The 21,487-nt window shown below is 50.1% G+C and overlaps 1 protein-coding gene across 1 annotated transcript; it reads left to right on the forward strand.

The window, feature by feature from the left end:
• The first annotated feature begins 1,427 nt into the window (after positions 1 to 1,427).
• On the forward strand, positions 1,428 to 21,285 carry NEMF (nuclear export mediator factor). The gene is given in 34 exon segments (XM_056492184.1): positions 1,428 to 1,607; positions 2,728 to 2,798; positions 2,913 to 3,015; positions 4,243 to 4,368; positions 6,084 to 6,232; positions 6,876 to 6,943; positions 7,811 to 7,897; positions 8,647 to 8,723; positions 9,161 to 9,231; positions 9,325 to 9,400; positions 10,618 to 10,680; positions 10,814 to 10,891; positions 11,853 to 12,061; positions 12,487 to 12,672; positions 12,997 to 13,060; positions 13,530 to 13,618; positions 14,231 to 14,334; positions 14,657 to 14,719; positions 14,838 to 14,950; positions 15,392 to 15,449; positions 15,773 to 15,831; positions 16,273 to 16,393; positions 16,757 to 16,969; positions 16,972 to 17,068; positions 17,556 to 17,598; positions 17,680 to 17,729; positions 18,181 to 18,331; positions 18,598 to 18,675; positions 18,750 to 18,941; positions 19,549 to 19,581; positions 20,136 to 20,242; positions 20,316 to 20,359; positions 20,448 to 20,527; positions 21,029 to 21,285. Coding segments are annotated over 34 exon segments (3,258 nt in total). The 5' UTR covers positions 1,428 to 1,550; the 3' UTR covers positions 21,107 to 21,285.
• The last annotated feature ends 202 nt before the right edge of the window (positions 21,286 to 21,487 follow it).

Genomic DNA, 21,487 nt, shown 5'->3' on the forward strand with positions numbered 1-21,487 from the left:
GCGGGAGGCGGGCCCGGGGCGGAGCGGGGCGGCCGCGCACAAGCGGCTCTGCGGCGGAGCGGGTTCGGAGCGCCGGGCGCGGTGGCGCGCGCCTGTAGTCCCAGCTGCCGGGGAGGCTGAGCCCGACGGATCGCTTGAGCCCAGGAGTTCTGGGCTGCCGTGCGCTGTGCCGAGCGGGCGTCCAAGCTAAGGCCGCCATCAATATGGTGACCCGCGGGGAGCTGCGGGACACCAGGTTGACTAAGGAGGGGTGAACCGGCCCAGGTCGGAGACGGAGCAGGTCAAAGCTCCCGTGGCGGTCAGTAGCGGGATCGCGCCTGTGAATAGCCACGCCAGCGTAGCCTGGGCAACACAGAGACACGCGGGCTCCCCTTTTGCACAGCCCCACCCAAAACCGAACCCCGACGCCCCAAAAACACCCTTTTACCCCAAAACACAACCCCAACAACACCGCCTCCTACTGCACAAACACCGCACCGCACCCACCGCCGCTCAACTCGCCCACAAACATCTCCGACACCGACCCGCCCTCCAATAACACACCTGCACACACACTGCTCCAACGCCTCCCCGATTCTTCTGCTTTTTTCCTCCCGATCAAGCTTCATCTGCTCAAAGCCGCCTCACGCCGGCCGGGGCTGCACCGACACCAATTCCTCACTGCGCCTTCCTGTCGCTTATCAAGCCTGAGCTGCTCTTATCACACCCTCCGTGTCCCCTCAGCCCCCTGTCCCCTCACACTCACCATCCCTTCAACTCCTCCATGTCCCCTCCCTCAAGCTGCTGACCCCTCCATGTCCTCACGCAAAATTCTCTGTCCGTTCCTTTGCTCCCCTTTTACACAACCCACCACAAACCAACCCCCGACACCCCACAAACTCCTTTTACCCCAAAACACAACCGCACCGACACCGCCTCCTACTGCACAAACACCGCACCGCACCGCGCACCGCTCACCCACAAACACATCTCCAACACCAACCCGCCCTCAAATAAGACATGTTAACGTGTATTATTTACGTTATTATTATGTGTTATTAAATAATTCGGCTGAAGGGGGTCTCGCGGGATCCCTTTGCTTGCCCGACACGGACACACACGGGCCCCTTTCCTGCCCCCCACACCCGCGCGATCCTTTTACCACATACGGGACGCTCTCGCGCGCCTTTTTGTCCCCCTTTCCCCTTTCTTCCACCTTCTTACCGCTCTCTCCCGAGCACCTTTGGACTCTTTTTTTTGTCACCCGGAGTATTTTTTGTCACCCCCGGCCCCTTTTCTGTCACGGCCGGGCCCCGCTCGCCGCCCGCCCCCTCAGCGCCCCCGCGCTCGCAGCGCCTCCTGCCGGTGGAACGCGGCACCGCCCCGGCGCGGCTCGGGCCACGCGCGGCCGCGGAACGGCGGGGATTGGCGCCGGGCGCGACCCGTAGCGCCTGTGGGCGCAGGCGCGCGGCGGCCGCGGAGCGCCGGGAGCTGTGAGGGAGCCGGAGCCGGGATTACGGAGAGGCCGCGGGCCGGGATCCCTGTGGGTCTCGGCTGGCGGCGCCGGCGCCATGAAGTCCCGCTTCAGCACCGTGGACATCCGCGCGGTGCTCGCCGAGCTGCGGCAAGGTAGCGGCACTCCCGGCCCGTGCGGCCTCGGGGAGCGGGGCCCGGCCCGGTGGGTCCTGGTTCAGCCCTGGGTCCTGGCCCTGGTTCTGGTTCTGGTTCTGTCCCCGCTCCTCCTCCTGGCCTGGTCCTGGCCCGGTTTCCCCGCCCCGCCGTAGTCTCAGCTCTGAGGACTCTGCTCCTCCATCGTGTCCTGCTCTCACAGTTCTGCCCGGTCCCGCTCTGCCCCTCAGACCCTCTGCCATCCCATCCCACCCAGTGCCATGGCAGGGACACCTCCCACTGTCCCAGGCTGCTCCAACCCCAATGTCCAGCCTGGCCTTGGACACTCCCAGGGACCCGCAGCTTATCTGGGCACCCTGTGCCAGGGCCTCACCTCCCTCCCAGCCGGGAATTCCTAATTCCCAATATCCCATCCATCCCTGCTCTCTGGCACATTCCCTGTGTCTGTCCCTCCATCCCTTGTCCCCAGTCCCTCTCCAGCTCTCCTGGAGCCCCTTTAGCCCCTGGCAGGGGCTCTGAGCTCTCCCTGGATCCTTCTCCTCTCCGTGTGAACAGCTCCAATATTTTCATATTTAACTCCCATAATCCCATATATCCCATCTATCAACTCCTATAATTATAGTATTTTCCCTGGGAGAGCTCCTCCCATCCCTGTGGGCCTCTGCCACATTCCTGGTGTGCAGGGCACTCTGCATGTCCAGCCCCACTCTGAAGGGAGTGACTGACACCCCAGGCCAGTTCAGTGCCCATACTGGGATTACTGGTGCTGGCCAAGGAGCTCCAGTATAACTAGTATATTTTGCATCCCTGCCACAAATAGGAGCACAGGCAGGAACTGGGAGCTTCCTATATTTTTTCCATTTGTATAAATTCCTTCATCTAATTTTCTCCCTCTCTTAATTGCTGTGTCTTAAGAGCAGTTTCTCCAACTCTCCATGGCTGTTGCTTCCAGCTCATTCCATTACTCTTCCTTTGCTGCCCTTTTGGTTATTCCTTGGTCATTTATATAACTTGGTCATTTATCATAACTTGCCTTTTTGTGTGCTTTAATTGCCACTGGGATTTTTCCAGCCAGTTGTGTTTTGGATTCTCCAAAGCATTCCTTGTTTTCCTTTTGGCAGCTTGTTGGGAATGAGAGTGAACAACGTTTATGATGTGGATAACAAGACATATCTCATTCGCCTGCAAAAGTAAGAGCTTTAAGTATCTTTATTTAAAAATTCTTTAGGAATGCTGTTTGAAAACTAGATTTTTAAAATTATCTGCAATTAAAACTAGATTTTTAAGATTTGTTTTGTCCACAGGCCGGACTGCAAGGCCACGCTGCTGCTGGAATCTGGGATACGGATCCACCTGACGGAGTTTGAGTGGCCAAAGAACATGATGCCATCCAGCTTTGCCATGAAGGTAAAACTCACCAGACTTTGCTTTTTAATAAAGTGTCTGGATATCAGGAAGGAATGTTTGTGTTGTGTCCTTAGAGGCAAGAAAATAGGGAAGGATTATCGCAGTGAATCCTGATCCAGCAGGTGGCTGAAGACAAGGGAAGAGCAGATGGGGGCTTGGGGTCACATCACTCATGTTCAGTGCCTGAAACAGTGAATATTTAAATTTATAAAGAACTAGTGCTGATGCCCTGGATGTCTTCTGGACCTCCCAGACCTTCTGGAATGTTGCTCCAGCAAAATCCTTGTCGCCTCAGTTGGATTGTTGGAATTTTTATTTGCTGGATGCAGCACCCAGTGCTACAGAGTCCTCTGTTCAACCTGCTGAGCTCTGGGGATTCAGGCCTTGCTCCAGGCTCTCAGGCTGGGCTCCTGCAGGTGGATCCATGGGTAGATCCATGGAGATCCAGCCTGGGATGGCTCCCATGGATCTGTTTATCCTCTGGGTGCAGCCAGAAATGTCTCAGCAGAGATTCTCTGGGGTGACTTTCCACAGCAGAGATGGATGCAGGGAAAATCCCAGTTCTCTTTACAAAAGAAACTCTTAGAATTGGAACCAGCTGCTCCAACAAGCAAACAACATGGAAAATTGTCTTAATGTTAAGAATTTGGCTCAATTATATTTATAATTATGGAAATGAAGGTGTTGCTTTGGTGAGCACCAAGACTTTTGTGATATTTGAGTTAAATAGGAAGTGCTTGGTGCCACAGGAGGGCTCTATAAGCCAGGCCATTCCCAGATGTTTTCAGATGTTTCCCAGACATTTTTCCCACCCCTCTGATGCTTGGACAGGCTACCTAGAACAGAGGGTAGACTGAGTTAAAGAATAAAGGTTGGTAATTATTGAAATACCATCAAAGGGAACTGCAGGAGTCTTGCAGAGACTAAACCCAGGGACAACAATTACGAGTTTTTCAGACAGATCCAAGCTTGGTCTATTTGCATATCAGAGATTAATTTTCCAATTACAGCTTAAGGTAATGAAGTCATTTACTCCAAGTTTGCCCTCATAATTAATTCACTCTTGTTTACATTTTTCACAACCTGAGAGTCAGGCCTAGAGAGAAACTTTTTTTTCTGAACAAAACAGGAGAGCAGTAGCTGACAGTCTATGGAGATTTAGATTCCTGCACTAAAGCAGCAGTGATTTGCAAAGTGCAGCAGCTCCAACTTGAGCCTGTCGTGCAGTGCCGGAAGCACCTGCGGACGCGGCGCCTGGTGAGCGTGCGGCAGCTGGGCATCGACCGCATCGTGGACCTGCAGTTCGGCAGCGAGCAGGCCGCCTACCACCTCATCCTGGAGCTCTACGACAGGGTGAGTGCTGCAGGGCTCTGGGAGCAGCACCTGGGGGCACTCCAGGGCACAGACACAGCTTAATAGCAAGAAAAGAGAAAAATAAAATACGCGCAATAGTACAAAAGAAAAGCACTGACAGAGTCAGAATACAGCCTGACACCTTGCTAGTTGAGGGGGTGGCAGCAGTCCAGATGAAGTGGTCTTGTTGAAGCAGTGATCCTGTAGAAGGGTCTGGTAGCTCTTGTCCTCTGGAATCCGGTGGGAAAAGGGTGCTCTGATGTCCAAATCTCAGTTTTTATCTGGGTAGGAAAGGCTTGGCTCCTCCCCCTGGGTGGAGCATCTCCCAGTGGGATGATGGAATTTTATTAGTCATGCCCTGGGACTCAATGGCCATTAAAAGGAGATGTCTCATGGAGGGAGGATGGGCTGTGAAAAAGATAAAGAACACTGTCCCCCCTGGTTTTAACACATGGCCCATTAACAGGAGATATCTCCTGGAGGGAGGATGAGGAAAGATAAAGAACACTGCCCCACCTGGTTTTTAACAGATTGCCCATTAACAGAAGATATCTCTCACAGAGATAAAAATCACTGCCCCACCTGGTTTAACAGATGGTGACAGAATACAGACTTTTGGGCACATCTTTACATTGTAATCTAGGACAGTGTCCTTTAGTAACTTCCTATAAATCGTTATCACCCAGCCCAGCACAATAGCTGTTCTAATCCATGCCCCTCTACTGTAGAAACTATGTGTTAGGGACACTACCGGAGCTATTATAAGAAAATAAGCCTAGGGAGCAGGAAGGTATTAAAACCTCAAAAAAGTCTAGGGACCCAAGACACATGAACGCCTCCACCCCAAGAGATATGAATTCAAGCAACATGGCTACTGACTGCTCACCCCAATACAGAGTAAGTACAACAAAATGCAAGCAGAACTGTTTTTTTTTCCACTTTCTCCAGCCCCACGTTGGGCACCAATTGTGTATTTAGGTTTAGGGCAAATTTAGGGAGAAAACCTCTGAATGGGGTCCCTCTAGGAAACAGATTCGTTCAGTCCCTCCCCCAGCTGCTTCGGGGAAATATTTCCTTGGAGAGAAGTGGAAAAAAACCTGTTTCTTTTTTAATTCTGGCTCTGAGTGAAGGCAGAAGAGACTGAGACAAACCACTGATAAAGTGGTGCAAAACTCCCACTGCTGTTGCAAGTCTATTTATTGACAGAAGTTTTGAGTGTTTACATATTCATAACACCAGCACCTCCCATTCCCCTCTTCCTATGGTAATTAGCTCGAATGGTAATTAAGCATGAGTGGTTTGCTCTCTTAATTGGGTCTCTAGTTTTTTTTATGGGAAGTAATTGTGAAAAGAAGAAGTAAGTGAGTCTTCCTCGCCCTGAACTTTCAACCCCTCCCATGGATGACAACACAAATGATCTCTGGGAGAACTCCAGTTTCTTCCCTCTGTGACTTTTGAATTGGTTTTGAGATGTAAAAGATTTCCAGTTGTCTGTGTTCCTTCAGATCTATTTATCAGTTTCTCCTTTTCTCATTTCAAACCCAGCTGAGCAAACATAAAGTGACAAGTAATTAAATCTGAGGGAACTATCTCAAGTCCAGCTTCTTTTAACTAACACTAACAATTATTTCCAGCAAGGCCTGTATATCTATCTGCTTCAATTTTAGCTAAAATCTTAACTTTTCCTAAAATCAGTGTCTGCCCTGTGCTCCCAGGGGAACATTGTCCTCACTGACCACGAGTACCTGATCCTGAACATCCTGAGGTTCCGCACGGACGAGGCCGACGACGTCCGGTTTGCCGTGCGGGAGCGGTACCCGGTGGACAGTGCCAAAGTTCCTGTGCCTCTGCCAACCCTGGACAGGTAATTCCAATTTCAGAGCTCATTCATTATCTATTTATCATGGACAGTGCCAAAGTTCCTGTGCTTCTGCCAGTCTTGGACAGGTAGTTTCAATTTCAGAGCTCATAAACAATGTATTTATTGAGGACAGTGCCAAAGTTCCTGTGACACTGCCAGCCCTGGACAGATAATTCCAATTTCAGAGCTCATAAATTATCTGTTTTTCATGGACAGTAAAGCTCTTGTTCTTCTGCCAGCTTTGGACAGGTAATTTCAATTTCAGAGCTCATAAACGATGTATTTACTGAGGACAGTGCAAAGCCTACTGTGCCTCTGCCAACCCTGGACAGGTAATTTCAATTTCAGAGCTCATTAATTATCTATTTATCATGGATAGTGCAAAGGCTCCTGTGCCTCTGCCAACCCTGGACAGGTAATTTCAATTTCAGAGCTCATTAATGGTGTATTTATTAAGCCACAGCTTCTCTGGGAATTCTGTTTTATTGGGATAAACCCAAATTTGTCAGAGCTGTGGGTAGTTCCTCACATATTACAGGCCATTTTTAGTTTCATTTTTTAGGGCTGGAAATGTTTGTAGCTTAGAAGCAATGCAGTGTTGTTTTAAAACATTCTTTGGAATTGCAGCTCTCCATTTTCTCTGCAGGTTAACTGAAATCATATCCAATGCACCCAAAGGGGAGCAGCTGAAGAGGGTTCTGAACCCCCTCCTCCGTGAGTAACTGGGGAAATGAGGTCACTCAATCTGTGCTCTGTCTTGCTGGAAAATTTGAATAATTTATCACAGAATCCTGGAGTGATTTGGATTGGAGGGGAGCTTAAAGCTCATCTCATTCCTTGGGCAAGGACACCTTCCACTGTCCCAGGCTGGAAAACAGGGATTTATTGATTCCAAGGCACAATGTGCACAGAGCTGCCTGCCTGGTGCAGCAGAGATGAGACCTGGCAGTGGCTCTGCTGGAATCTGGCTTGGGGCATTTTGCACCATCCTGGTACAAACAGGAGCTGTAAGTGCAAAGTCAGGCTTTTCTGAGCACAGAACCAAGTTTATCTTGTGTGACTTGGTGAGAACAAGTTTGGTTTTCCTCCTGACATGGCAACACTGCTCAAGCAGAAAATTTCCTGAACAGCTCAAATCACACCTAAATTTCCCCATTTCTTGATTCTCTTTTTCACCACAATTTTCTCTCTCTTTCTCTGTCCTGATCTAAATAATTGTTTATTGCTACATAATAATATTATTACTGTATAGTTGCTAATTATTGTCCCCCACTGATCCCAGTTCTGCTGTGTCCATGCTGGAATTTGGTATTTTTGATCCTGTCCTGTAGGAAACCTTGGCCTCACGTGGTGTTACTGATCCAATTACCAGGCACAGTTGCTCCACTCTAAAATCCCCACAATTTTTCCTTTTCTGGGAATTTTGGCTGTTTCTCCCCCCTCCTCTTTACCCACCCATCCCTCCTGCTCCTTCCCTGATTTTTGGCACTTCTCACACTCTTGTGTCCAGATTTGTTATTTTAATGCAAACTGTGAATATTTTCTACAGATGACCCTTCTTTATTTCTTTCTTTTAAACAGCTTATGGGGCCACTCTCATTGAGCACTGTCTTATAGAAGCTGGATTTTCTGGAACTGTCAAAATAGATCAACGTCTGGAAAATAAAGGTGGAATATTTTAAAGGCTGGGCCACAAATAGGGGATTTTTATGTCTGTGTAGTTTTTTTTTTTTTTTTTTTTTTTTTTTTTTTTTTTTTTTTTTTTTCCAAAGAGACGAGTAAACCTGTGGTTCTGACCATATGGTTTTATTTTTAATGTTTTTAGCTTGGGGACCAGCTTTGTTGATATTAATACTCTGGATTTGTGCATAAATTGGAGATAAAATATCAGATTGTTTCTGCAGTGTAAATGGTTTTATAGTGAGACACCACCTCACCCATGAGGTGAGTTCTGGTTGTGCAAAGGATGTTTGACAAGAAGAATTAACATCTAAGTCTTTATTTGTAACAAAGATTGGGGATTTGGTAAAGTAGCATTACATTTACTGGGAAATTAAAGATTTGGGTAATAAAATTAGAAAATATTTTCCTGCAGTTTTATTTTCCTCGTGTATTTTATATTTACCATATAAAATCCAGAGGATTTTTTCCTTCCTACTGCATTATGGTGCTGTAAAAAATAACTTCTCACAGCTTCTGGTTTATGCTTTGCCTCTGCAGTTTTAGTTCCATAAAGTGCTGGTATTTTTAGGGTCCTTTTTTTCTCCTGAAACTTGAATAATTATGTGCTAAAAACATCTAAGTAGACTTTGATATTAGAAATTTCCCAGATGTAAACTTAGACTCCTGTTTAAAATGAACAATAACTGCTGGACTGAAGCATCAGAGATGAAATATTTCTGCTGTTTTCTCTTCAGAAAACCTTGAAAAGGTTCTCTCAGCTCTGGAGAAAGCAGAGGAGTACATGGCCCTCACTGACAACTTCAGTGGAAAGGTGGGTCTGGGGTGGGTTATCAGTTATTTGGGATTGCAGAGGGCAAGCAGGAATAAATAAACTGGCAAGCAGGAATTCCTCAGGATCTGCAGTTCCTGCTGTTCCCAGCTGTGGATTTTATTCCTGGGTGTCAGGTGCTGATGTGGAATAAAAATTGCTTCTTTCCATGGGCTGGGCAGCAGTTAAATAATGCACAGGCAGATTGTGTAAATCCTGGGAGATTTGCACTTGGGTTTTAAAAGGTTCTGTAATAAACTCTGCACATAAACTCTGCATTTATGGGATGTCCTGAGGGTTGGAAGAAGTTCACTTCTTTTTCCTCAAGAAACTGGAATCAAGGCAAGCCAGTGGATCAGGCACAAGGTTCCCTGCTGGAATTATTTATTGCTGATACCTGAACCTTTCCAGAGACAAATGATGTTTTTGTATTCTTTCAGGGTTATGTTATCCAGAAAAGGGAGAAAAAGCCAAGTCTGGAGCCAGATAAACCAGCAGAAGATATCTACACGTAAATATTTGAAGTATTTCTTCCCTTTCTTTCTGCTAGTCTACATAACAGAAATTAGTTTTCAGGTGATAATATCAAATGTGTATTTTACAGATATGAGGAATTTCATCCTTTCTTGTTTTCTCAACATTCAAAATGTCCCTACTTGGAATTTGACTCATTCAATAAGGTACAGTGCTTTTGCTGATGCTGTACTTAAGTGCTTGAATTGACTGCTGCTACAGAGAGTAATTAAAACAGAGTGCAGGGATTGTTAATGAAAGCAGAGACCTTGGAAGGGATGATTCATTTTGTGGATGAATGTTTGATGAGAAGAAGGCAGCTCACACAGGACTCTGAGGCTCCAGCTGGGCAGTGCTGGCTCCTGAGCTCAGAGTGGAACCTGTGAGGGAGGTGGAAGTTTCCAGCCAGAGGATCCCAAGTGTTCTGTTCTGGGATCTGAGTTGTCTCTGGAGTTAAGAGTTGTGACAGGCATCACATTTACACTTGCTCTGAAAGCCTCAGGCCTCTTATTCAGTGTTTCCTTGGGCACTGGCCTTTCTGGTCCTCGACTCATTAACATCTGGAGTCAGTAATTGCCTCTTGTTCCTGACCTGATCTCCAGAATTCCCATTCTGTGCTCCTTCCTGAATTTCTGTCACCTCCTTCACTGATCACAGAATCCCAGACAGTTTTGGGCTGGAAGGGACTCAAATCCCACCCAGTGCCATCCCTGCCATGACAGGGACACCTCCCACTGTCCCAGGCTGCTCCAACCCCAGTGTCCAGCCTGGCCTGGGACACTGCCAGGGATCCAGGGGCAGCCACAGCAAAACTGGGAATTCCAGCTCAGCCCTTCCCCACCCTCCCAGCCAGGAATTCCATCCCAAAATCCCATCCATCCCTGCCCTGTGGCAGTGGGAAGCCATTCCCTGTGTCCTTCCCTCCATCCCTTGTCCAAAGCCCATCTGATGATCTAAACAGCCCCAAACCTTCCTCATCTTGTGCTTTAAGCACAGCTGGAATACCAGGAGTAATTTTTAGACATTCTGGGACTTTGTGCTTTTTAGCTGACCCAGTGAAGCAGCAAGAATTCAGGGCAGACAAATCTGACTCTGCAACCATTTAATCTGAACCAAAGCAGCTTCTTTTCCATCCTTTCTTACCAAAACAAGGTGAGCCATTGCTTGGCATCACTTTTTATCTTCTGTGTCTGCAGTGAGACACAGCCCTGAGTGTCCTGCTGGGCTCATCCCATGGGAAGGGAAATGGAGAAAGCTCCTGGAGGTTGTTTCAGCCTCTGTCACATCTTTTAGTGCTTGGCAGCCCTTTCTCTTCAGGGAGCTTCCTCTGGCTGCTCTGGCTCAGGCCAGCCTGGCCATTCTCCCACCTGATTCTCTCCTGCAGGCCACAGACGAGTTCTACTCCAAGCTGGAGGGGCAGAAGATTGACTTGAAGGCCTTGCAGCAGGTGTGTCCTGATCCAGGCCTGGGCAGCTGGGATGCTCCCAGATTTCCAGAGGCTTCACTTGCTTCTTGCACTGATTACCTGATGCCATTTGGGTTTATATTTATATTTTTTTTTGCCATCTTGTATTTCAAAGGAAAAACAAGCATTGAAGAAACTTGAAAATGTCCGTAAGGACCACGAGCACAGGCTGGAAGCTCTCCAGCAGGCTCAGGTAAGAGATCTTGGGTTTTAATTTAAGAAATGCATAATCACACCACCATGGGATGGTTTATTGGGAGGGAACTTCAATCCCAGGGACACCTTCCACTATCCCAGGTACTCCAGCCTGGCCTGGAACACTCCAGGAGTTGATGTTCTCTGTGCCTTGGTTTGAAGGACCAAGAAGCTTCTTTCTTCTTTTGCAGAAGCTTCTCTTTGAAATAGAGAATGTAAACACCCTCCCTCCAAATTATTATAATTTTGAAATTAAGGGGCTCTCAGGCAAAGAGATGGGAATTAGGAATAACAGTTCTTTACTAGGAAAATTAAACTAGAAATGCAGTATTACACAGAACAATCCCAGCCCTGCCAGAGTCAGAATCCAAGCTGACACCCGTCAGTCAGTCAGGGTGTTGGCACAGTCCCATTCAATGGTGGCTGCATCCTCCTGCAGGGGCAGATGTGGTTCAGCTGGAGCAGTGCTCCTGGAGAAGGTGCAGTTTCCTCTGAAGGTGCAGGGATGATGTGCAAAGGTCTGGTTTTCCTCTGGAATCCAGTGGGAAGAAGGTTCCTTGGTGTCCAAAATGTCAGTTTTTATCTGGGTAGGAAAGGCTTGGCTCCTCCCCTGGCTGGAGCATCTCCCATGGGATGATGGAATTTTATCAGTCATGCCCTGGGACTCACTGGCCATTAACAGGAGATATCTCCTGGAGGGAGGATGGGCTGTGGGAAGATAAAGATGATTGCCCAGCTGGTTAAAGATGGCCCATGAGCAGATAATGTGTGCCAGGAGATCAGGGGCACTGCCCCAGCTGGGGTAACAGATGGGACAGAATTCACATTTCTGGCACATCAACCCCACACAGCCACCACTTCAATCCATTCTTGGATTTCTTCACCACTGCTTCCATTTTTCTAAAAGCCACTGCTGAGCTGTTGAGCTGCAGTGGCTGCAAGCTCCTGCTTTCCCCAAGGAAGCTGACCAGCTGAAGGGGGAGCTGATCGAGATGAACCTGGAGGTGGTGGGCAGGGCCATCCAGGTGGTGCGCAGCGCCCTGGCCAACCAGATCGACTGGAGCGAGATCGGCGCCATCGTCAGGGAGGCCCAGGCCCAGGGCGACCCCGTGGCCTTGGCCATCAAGGAGTTAAAGCTGCACACCAACCACATCACCATGCTGCTGAGGTGAGTGCCTGCTCAGTGCCTCATCCCACACTGCTTTAGCTGCTTTAGAGATTTAAAAAGTACCCCAAAATGGCTTTTTTATACCCAGAAGTTTTGGTATAAAAGCTGGGATGTGGCAAAGTTCATTTCGCTTTTAGAAATGTCAGTTTATAGAATAAACTTGTTTTCACTCAGTTCTTTGGATTGGAAAAATTGGGCTCTTTATCTTCTCTTTTGTTTTCTTTTTTCCCCCCAAATTTGGCTGACTCCAAGAAAAAAAGGGTTGAAGCATTCCAGGGCTTCCTGTGTCTGCACAGTGAAAAGGGTTTAGAGGCTCCTTGGGCCATTCCCAGACTTCTGAGAGAATTAAATTAAGAGCACATTGCACCAAAGATTAAAAATTAATCAGTTCCTTATCTTACTCTTATGTTATCATGTGTTTTCAGGAACCCCTATGTGTTGTCTGAAGAGGAAGAGGAGGAGGATGATGCTGATGTAGAGAAGGAAGAAACAGAGGAACCAAAGGGAAAGAAGAAAAAGAATAAAACCAAACAGTTGAAGAAACCTCAGAAAAACAAACCCTCATTGGTTGATGTTGATCTCAATTTGTCTGCCTATGCCAATGCTAAAAAGTAAGATTTTTCAGTAAATGTGTGTTTCTGTAGGAGAAATTTCTCTGGGTGTGCAGTTGTTGGTGATAATACTGCAGGAGGAAGGATTTTGGGGTATCTTGTTAAAAATAGGAGTTAAAAATTGAAACAGCAGCTTGTACTGAACTCTGGGAAGGGAATTTCACTGGTGCAGAGCAGCTGTTCTGTGGCTGTGACAATGATTGAATTTAGAGTCCAGTTCTGCCCATGGAGTGAAATGCAGAGGCTGGGATAAAAGGAATTGGGATAAAGGAGGGGATTTCAGGGATTGCAGGGATTTCAGGGACAAACACTTGTGTTTCACAGGTACTATGATCACAAAAGACACGCTGCAAAGAAAACTCAGAAGACAGTGGAAGCTGCAGAAAAGGTATTTATTTCCCTTGGATTTTAGAAGATATTTAAAAGGAAAATCCCTCCCTGGCAGTGCTCATTGGGAAATTCTGACCTGATCTGAGCAGCCCTAACAAAACATGGAAGGGAGGAACAATCACCCAGGGCTGTTTTATTCTGGGCATTTGGAGCTCAGTGGAGGATTGCAGATCCCTGATGGATCCTCCTTTTCCACCAGTAGCATTGGGAATACTCAGAGCAGGTGGAGGTACTGACAGAGCAGACTCAGAGTGGAAAATCAGTGGAAATCCTTCCAGTCCAAGAGCTGAGCATTGCAGGGAGCAGCTCTCCAGGGTGGAGTTTTAAGAGCAGCTGTCTCACAGGAGCAGGGCTGGGTGGAGCCTCCTCTGTGATCAATCCAGAGCCATTCCCACCAACTTTCCCAGAGTTCAGTTGGGAATTCTGTGGTTCCTTCTGGATGGTGATGGTGCTTTCTGTTCAAACAGGCTTTTAAATCAGCTGAGAAGAAGACAAAGCAAACCCTGAGGGAAGTTCAGACAGTCACCACCATCCAGAAAGCCAGGAAGGTTTATTGGCAAGTACAGCTCCATTGTCCTTCTCTGTGTCCTGTGTCAGGGTGGATCCTCCCTGGCTTAGGACTGGAGCTATTTAGGATTTTTTTGTGTGGAATCTCCTTAAAGATGCTTCTCAAAGTCAGAGCATCCCAGAATGGTTCCCAGGGACAGCAGCCCAGAGAAGCTGTGACTGCCACATCCCTGGAAGTGTCCAAAGCCAGGCTGGATGTGGCTTGGAGCAACCTGGGACAGTGGGAGGTGTGGTCCAGTGGGACTGGATGATCTTTAGGGTCCCTTCCAACCCAAACCATTCTGAGCTTCTGTGCTTTAAAAAAGAACAAACAAATGACACAAAACCTCAAAGGTTTTAATCAGCTAATGGCTGAATTATTAAAATAAAAATAAATAGAAGGACTGTGGTGATGGTGCTTCCTCCAGACCTCACTGCCAGTGATGCTGTAGTTGTCCCATGCCTTGTTTTTGTGTCCCTGTGGATGGAACTAAAAATACTTTCAGTGCCATAAATGGTAGATGCTGAGATGGATATTCTGAGTTTGGTATCAAAAACCACCTGTGCAATGTGCTGTTAGTTCAGGTGTTCCTCACACTGTGGATTTGCTGGAATTTGGCAGGTTTGAGAAGTTCCTGTGGTTCATCAGCTCTGAGAATTACCTGGTCATTGCTGGCAGGGATCAGCAGCAGAACGAGCTCATCGTGAAGCGCTACCTCAGACCAGGTGAGTCCATGGAGGGGAGCTGTGGATTGTGTGAATTTCCCACTTCTGGGAATGTCCAGGAGTCACATGGGAAGGTCTCTCTGCTTTGTCCTTGAGCTGGGCCTTGTACCAAAGGGAATTTTGGTGGTGGGAGTTCCTCTCGTGCCATGGGGCGAGAGCATCTCCTCAGGAGCAGAGGAGCTGAATCCCCTGGGACAAGGATGGACTAAAAGGCCTCTGTGTCCCCACCCTGCCCCTTGCAGGGAGACCTGGCACTTCCAGCTGACACTAGAGCCTTCCCTGGCTCTGGGGAAGTGGATCTGACCCATCTCCTGTTTCCCAGGGGACATCTACGTGCACGCGGATCTGCACGGAGCCACCAGCTGCGTGATCAAGAACCCCTCAGGTAGCTGGGGGGGACAGGAGCTGCCATGGGATGGATTCCTTGGCATTCAGTGGTTCCTGGGGAGCTGCCAGGCTGGGGTAGGGCAGGACTGGATTGACTGGTGTGCTGGCTGTCCCAGGTGAGCCCATTCCCCCGCGGACGCTGACGGAGGCCGGGACCATGGCGCTGTGCTACAGTGCTGCCTGGGACGCGCGCGTGGTCACCAGCGCCTGGTGGGTGTCCCACAGCCAGGTGAGCACTTCAGGAGGAGCTGCCCAGGCACAGCATCCCTGTGCAGTGCCTGGAACACTCAGGGAGCATCAGGGAGATGGGATGTGAGCCCAGACAGGAGCTGCTGGGTGCAGATCAGATTTCTGCTTCCACAGAGTGTGGGGATCACACCAAAGTCGTGGTGGTTTTATTCCCTGAATGCTCCTGAGGATATCCTGAGTTTATTTCCTGAGTTACTTATCCAGGACTCCTAAAACACACTGGTAGTGTGTGATTGGATTGGAACTTCCCTTAGGAAAATTCCCTGCAAAGGAGAGGAGGAGCCCCTTGGATATGGGGTCCTGCAGAGCTGTTCCCAGGAGTTCAGCTCTTCTTGAACCAATGTTTCTCTGGCTGCTGTTGTCACCTGATGTTGCCTTCTGTCACAGAGATTTTTTACAGTTTATCCTGGTTTCCTTTTAGGTTTCTAAAACTGCCCCCACAGGAGAATATCTCACTACTGGGAGCTTCATGATCCGAGGTGAGGCACAGGGGAACAGTGGGAGTGGGATGTTTTCCCAGAGGGGCTGGGCTGTCCTGCAGAGGCAGCAGATCCCACTCTTCTCCCAGAAATCTGTTGGGAATGGCTTAGTCTGAGTATCAGGCAGCTGCAGCAACTGAGCCCTGGGCAGAAGTTCATTAACTCAGCTGCTTTTGAGCTCTCCTGTTCTCATCCCAGAGATAAAACAAGCCCCAGTGTAATTTTTTGGTTGCCTAAAGCCTCTAATAAAAATGAACTTTGGGAGTGCATCCTGCAAGCATGGCTGCTGAACCTCCTCATGAGACACTGCCTTTGTTTTTCAGGGAAAAAGAATTTCCTTCCACCTTCCTATCTGATGATGGGCTTCAGCTTCTTGTTTAAGGTACAGCTCTTCCTTTGCAGCTCCTGCTGGCTTTTGTAATTTGCTTTGAGCTGCAGGAGGCTTATTTTCTGCATCTGGTTTATCAGTATATTCCCAATTAATTCTTTTCCCATTGGGACAAATCCCATAAAAGGCTTCTTGCTGATAATGGCTCTGCTCTCATTTCCAACTCAGCCCATTTCAAACAATTCATTTCAGACAGACTCTGGACCCTCCTGCCTCTGCCAGGGTTGTTATCCCAGCTCTGGTTGGAGCCTGGAAATGTTCAGGGAGTCTGGGAGTGCAGCTCTGTGTGTCACCCTGACTTCTCAGGTTGGCACACTTGGGTCTGGTTTCATTTTCTTGCCTCTTGGTGGCAAAAAGTGTTAAAAAAGGGAAGAAAAAGCTGAGTGAGGTGTTCTGTGAACATCACCAGAATGACACAGAGGCTCCTGGTTTTAGGTGGATGAAAGTTGTGTCTGGAGACACCGGGAGGAGAGGAAGGTCAAAGTCCAGGATGAGGATCTGGACACGGTTTCCAGCAGTGCCAGTGAGCTGGTGGCTGAGGAGGTGGAACTTTTAGGTACAGTGGGAGGGGCTGGTGCTGTGGTGCTGCTGGGGGATCCTTCAGGGTCTGAGCTATCCCAGAGTACTGATGGGACAAGGGGAATGGCTTCCTACTGGCAGAGAGCAGGGAGATGGATATTGGGATGGGATTCCTGGCTGGGAGGGTGGGGAGGGGCTGGGATGGAATTCCCAGTTTTGCTGTGGCTGCCCCTGGATCCCTGGCAGTGTCCAAGGCCAGGATGGATGGGCTTGGAGCAGCCTGGGACAGTGGGAGGTGTCCCTGCCATGGCAGGCGTGGGAATAGATGGGATTTAATTTTCCTTCCAGCCCAAACCGTCCTGGGCTGATGGTTCTGTGTTTTCCTCCCTGGGTGCCCCAGATGGAGGAGACAGCAGCAGTGAGGAGGAAAAAGCTGAGGAAGCTCCAGAGGCTGAGGAAGCTCCAGAGGATGTGGAAGCTCCAGAGGATGTGGAAGCTCCAGAGGATGTGGAAGCCACAGCTGAGAGTGCCCATGAGGAGGGTGTTGCTGAGCTGGAGCAGGGAGGAGGGAACACTCCTGCTCCAGAGGCTGACTCTGAGGAGGATGATGGAGATCTGAGGAGGAACATCCAGAGCCAAAGAGGGAGGTGAAGGAGGAAGAGGTGGATTATCCAGACACCACAATTGACCTGTCACACCTTCAGTCCCAGAGGTGAGAGAAGCAGAGCTGGGCACACCTGAGGGTCTCCTAAAACTGCCAGGACAAGGCTGGGATGAGTGTCCATCCCTTCTTTCCATGCTCAGCCATGGAAATGCTGCCTCATTTTCCTTCCAGGGAAAACACCTGGGAGCCCTGAGCTGCCTGTGCTGTGCCAGGGCTGCAGGAGGTGGGATGAGCTCCTCTCCGAGTCCCTGACATGGGAGCAGGGACTGGGGGGTGCTCCTGGGGCTGTGTGCCTGGGGAGCTGCACATGGGGCTCCCTCAGTGCCCAGGCTGTGTGAGAGGAGCTGGCAGAGAGCTGAGATTGTTTTCTGAAGTGAATCCCAGCATTCCTGCCTTTTCCAGTCACCAGAGCTGGGATTGCCAAGCCCCAGAGAGCTGAAGTTACAGCCAAGCTGCCCAAGGTTGTGCTGTGGTTGGTGTGTCCATGGTGAGCTGCCTGCATCTGCTGATGAGCTCCTTTTCCATCTCCCCACAGATCCCTGCAGAAAATCATCCCCAAAGAGGAAGAGCCCAGCTTGGTAAGGTCCAGCTCAGATGGGTGCCCAGAGCAGTGGGAGCTGCTGGGCAGGACCTGCCCTAACCTGCCTTTCCCTCCTCAGAGTGACAGCAGGGCCCAGGGCCGGAGGCACCTCTCTGCCAAGGAGAGGAGGTGAGAGCCAGGGGGAGTTCCAGGGAACCCCAGGGTGGTTTGGGTTGGAAGGAAGCTTAAATCCCATTTTATTCCACCCCCTGCATGGGCAGGGACACCTCCACTATCCAGGCCGCTCCAAGCTCTGTCCAGCCTGGACACTTCCAGGGATCCAGGGGCAGCCACAGCTGCTGGGCAAATTCCCCATTCCCTCCCCATGTTCTGGCACAGGCACATCTGCAGCCACTCCCATCCTGGGCTGATCCATGCCCATTGTCCATCCTGCATCTCCAGGGTGAGGTCCTGCTCCTGTCCTTTGGGATGCTGCCTGGGAGCACTTTACTCGTGGGCTGGAAGGCTTTTCTGAGGAAGCTTGTTTCCCTGTGGCAGGGAAGCAGGGTGGGAACGCTGTCAGGAGAGCAGCAGCCTCTCTCATCACAACAAATGAGGCTGTTGTAATTGTTCTCCTTAGAGAAATGAAGAAAAAGAAGCAGCAGAACTCTGAGAACGCGGAGCTGTCAGAAGAGAAGCAGAAGGAGACAGAGCCAGAGGCCCAAGCTGCAGCTGCTCCCAGCAGCCACAAGGCTGCTCCAGCCCCTCAGCCCATCAAGAGGGGCCAGAAGGTGGGCAGGGAACAGGGGGATCCCTGGGCTGAGCTCTTGGCATGGAAGTAAGGACAGAAATCCCAGATTTCCCAGACAGCCACGGCTGCCTGGTGGTGCCCGGTGGTTTCAGGGTGATGGTGGTGGGGGTTAGCACAGAGCTCACTGGAACCAGTCCCTTGCTTACTGCTCTGAAGGAGTTTGTGGCACTGGGAAGGGTCAGTATCTGTGGATGCAGAGCTGCTAAAAGTTGTCATTTCTGAAGCTGGTGGTGTTTCCTCCTGCAGAGTAAAATGAAGAAGATGAAGGAGAAGTACAGGGACCAGGACGAGGAGGACCGGGAGCTCATCATGAAGCTGCTGGGGGTGAGGGGGGAGCTGGGCCTTCCCTGGGGTGAGGTGGCTCTGGCCACCAGCCCTGACCACCTGTGTCACCACAGTCTGCAGGCTCCAACAGGGAGGACAAAGGGAAAAAAGGGAAGAAGGGGAAGACAAAAGAAGAGGCAGCAAAGAAGCAACAGCAGAAAACCAAACCTGTGCGTCGTGCAGCCGGAGGGGGCAAGGAGACCCTCCCAGCAGGAATTCTGCACGAGGCACAGGAGCTGGTCCTGGATGAGCTGCAGGAGGAGAAGGTGAGGAGTGGGATGGGAAGGAAGGTGAGCAGGGTGAGAAGGTGGGCAGCAGGAGGGGAAGGTGAGCAGCTCTCTCCTCAGCTGTCCATTGTCTGTCCCTTGCTGGGCTCTCCTGGCTCTCTCAGAGGCTGAGCAGCTCCCCAGATTTTGGGCACTGTGCAGAGCTCTGGCTGTTGCCAGGGCTGAGGATTCCACTGGGCTCCCAGAGCAGCCCAAAGCCCTGCAGCAATCCCTGTGCTCATCCTGTTCCCAGCACAGCCAGAGCTGGGGCTCAGAGGTTCCCAAGGATCCCATTCATCCAGCACCTCCCCCTCAGCTGGGCTGGAACTGAGCTCCCAGCCCTGTTGGTGGGTTTGGTATCTCTGAGCCTCATCTCCCTGCTCAGTGTGTGCCAGGCAAATTAGAGGTTGCAGAGAAACACTCCACCCTCCCACCCACAGCAAAGTGCTGCTCTTACCTGGGTTGTGAAACAGTTCAGTTCTCCTTGCAGGGAGAATGGGGCTCTCTGGGGCCTGCTGATTAAAGAACTTACTGGGGCCAGGGGAGGAAGAAGCAGCTCTGTGGTTTCTGCAGCCCTGATGTGTCTGTCCTCTGTTTGTGTGTGCAGGAGGAGCAGGACCAGGAGCAGCCAGGACTGGAGGTAAAGAAATGCTCAGTTCTGTAAGTGCTGAGGTGGGGGCTGTGTTCCTGCTGGGACTGGGACATGTGGGAACCCTCCAGCACTGCTTGAACCCACCTTAACTGTATTTTAAAAAACTGACCTCCTTTTCTGCCTGCCCTGCTCATCTCCACATCCTCCACAAACCCAGGGCTGGTCCCTTGGATGTTTGCCCTTGGTTCCTGCCTTGGTGGCTCTGGGCTGGAGGGTGACACAGTGAGCACTGCAGGTTCTTCTTCAGTTTAGAAGTTTATTTACATACAAAATTGCTTCAAACTGTCCTGTAATTACTTTGTGTAATTACAGGCTGTGGGTGTTGCCCAGGGCTGGGAATAAGTGAATTCCTTTGGATTCCTTAATGCAGGAGGATAACGGGGAAGCTTTGGGTGATCCTGTAACTCCACTGGGGAAGATCCAGCAAAGGATGGGATTTTAGTGATGAAACAGGATCAGTGAATTGGGAATTCCATGCTCATAGAGCCATGGAATGGTTTGGGTTGGAAGGGCTGGTCCCAGTGGAGCTCTTTGTGTCCCAGGACAGCGAGGCCCTGCTGGACTCCCTGACTGGGCAGCCCCACCCCGAGGACATCCTGCTCTTTGCTGTCCCCATCTGTGCTCCCTACACAGCCATGACCAACTACAAGTGAGTGGCAGCTCCTTCCTGGGAGGGGAGGTGCTGAGTTTGTTTTATTGACAGGAACCTTTCCTCTGGGCAGGTATAAAGTCAAGCTCACTCCAGGCACCCAGAAGAAGGGCAAAGGTATGAGAGCCCTGAGCCGTTCCCTGTGCTCTGCCTGCTGAAGCCAGCCTGCTTTTCCAGCCTGTTTCACTCTCCCCTGTTTTTGCAGCTGCCAAGATTGCCTTGCACAATTTCATGCAGTCCAAAGAAGCCAGTGCACGAGAGAAGGATCTGTTCCGCAGTGTCAAGGTGAGGCTGCTGCAGGGCTGCTCTGCAAGGCAGCAGCAGCAAAAGGGCCACAAGTGCCACTGTGGGAGGAAATGCTGCCAAAACTCAGGGTGCTCTTGGGGTTTAGTCGGTACTCCTGGGGAAGGTCACAGTCCTGCAATGGTTTGGGGTGGAAAGGATCTTTAAAACCACCCCACTGCATGGCAGGGACACCTCCCACTGTCCCAGCTGCTCCCAGCCCTGGGCACTTCCCAGCTCCTCTGGGAAAGCTGAGCCATGAGGAACTGAGCCTCAGAGGGAGCACTGGGCCTTTTGTTTCTGCATTGTGGCTGACAAAGAGCAGCATCTTCCAAGAAAACTCTGGGTTTGGAAGGGGAATTCCTGGAGCAGGGGCAGGAGTTGGAGCTGAGGTTGGAGGTGTCCTGTGCCCCTCTGTCCCAGCCAGAGCCAAGGAAAGGGATGCCAGTGCTCCAGAAAGGATTTTTCCTGCTGTGCTCAATTCTCCTCTCCCATGTTTCCTAGGACACTGATTTGTCAAGAAATATTCCTGGGAAGGTGAAAGTGTCTGCACCTCACCTCCAGAACATGAAGAAGAAGTGATTCCATGGTGGGAGCTCACCCTCAAACCAGAGCCAGGCCTGGGACAGACAGACACAGACCCAGAGCAGGACTGAACTCCAGCAGCCAGGACCTGCATTCCTGGTGCTTCAGCTGGACTCTGATACAAACTGCAGATAAAAGTGGAAGTAAATTGCTGGCATTTGGCCAGGAATGTCCTCCCCTGCTGCTGCTTCTCTGTTCTCTGGAATTTGGGGCAGGAGAAGCCCGGGGTGTTCAGTTCCAGAGCCTCCAGGAGGGCAGTTCCAGGGAGAATGCTTCCTTTGGGAAGGTGGGGTTGTGTTTCCCCAAACATTCCCTGGCTGTGCAGAGAGGGAAGGTGCAGGGCTGGGAGTCAGGAGAAACCCCTGGGATTTCTCAGGA

Source organism: Oenanthe melanoleuca, chromosome 5, assembly GCF_029582105.1.
Source record: "Oenanthe melanoleuca isolate GR-GAL-2019-014 chromosome 5, OMel1.0, whole genome shotgun sequence".
NCBI classification, from domain to species: domain Eukaryota; kingdom Metazoa; phylum Chordata; class Aves; order Passeriformes; family Muscicapidae; genus Oenanthe; species Oenanthe melanoleuca.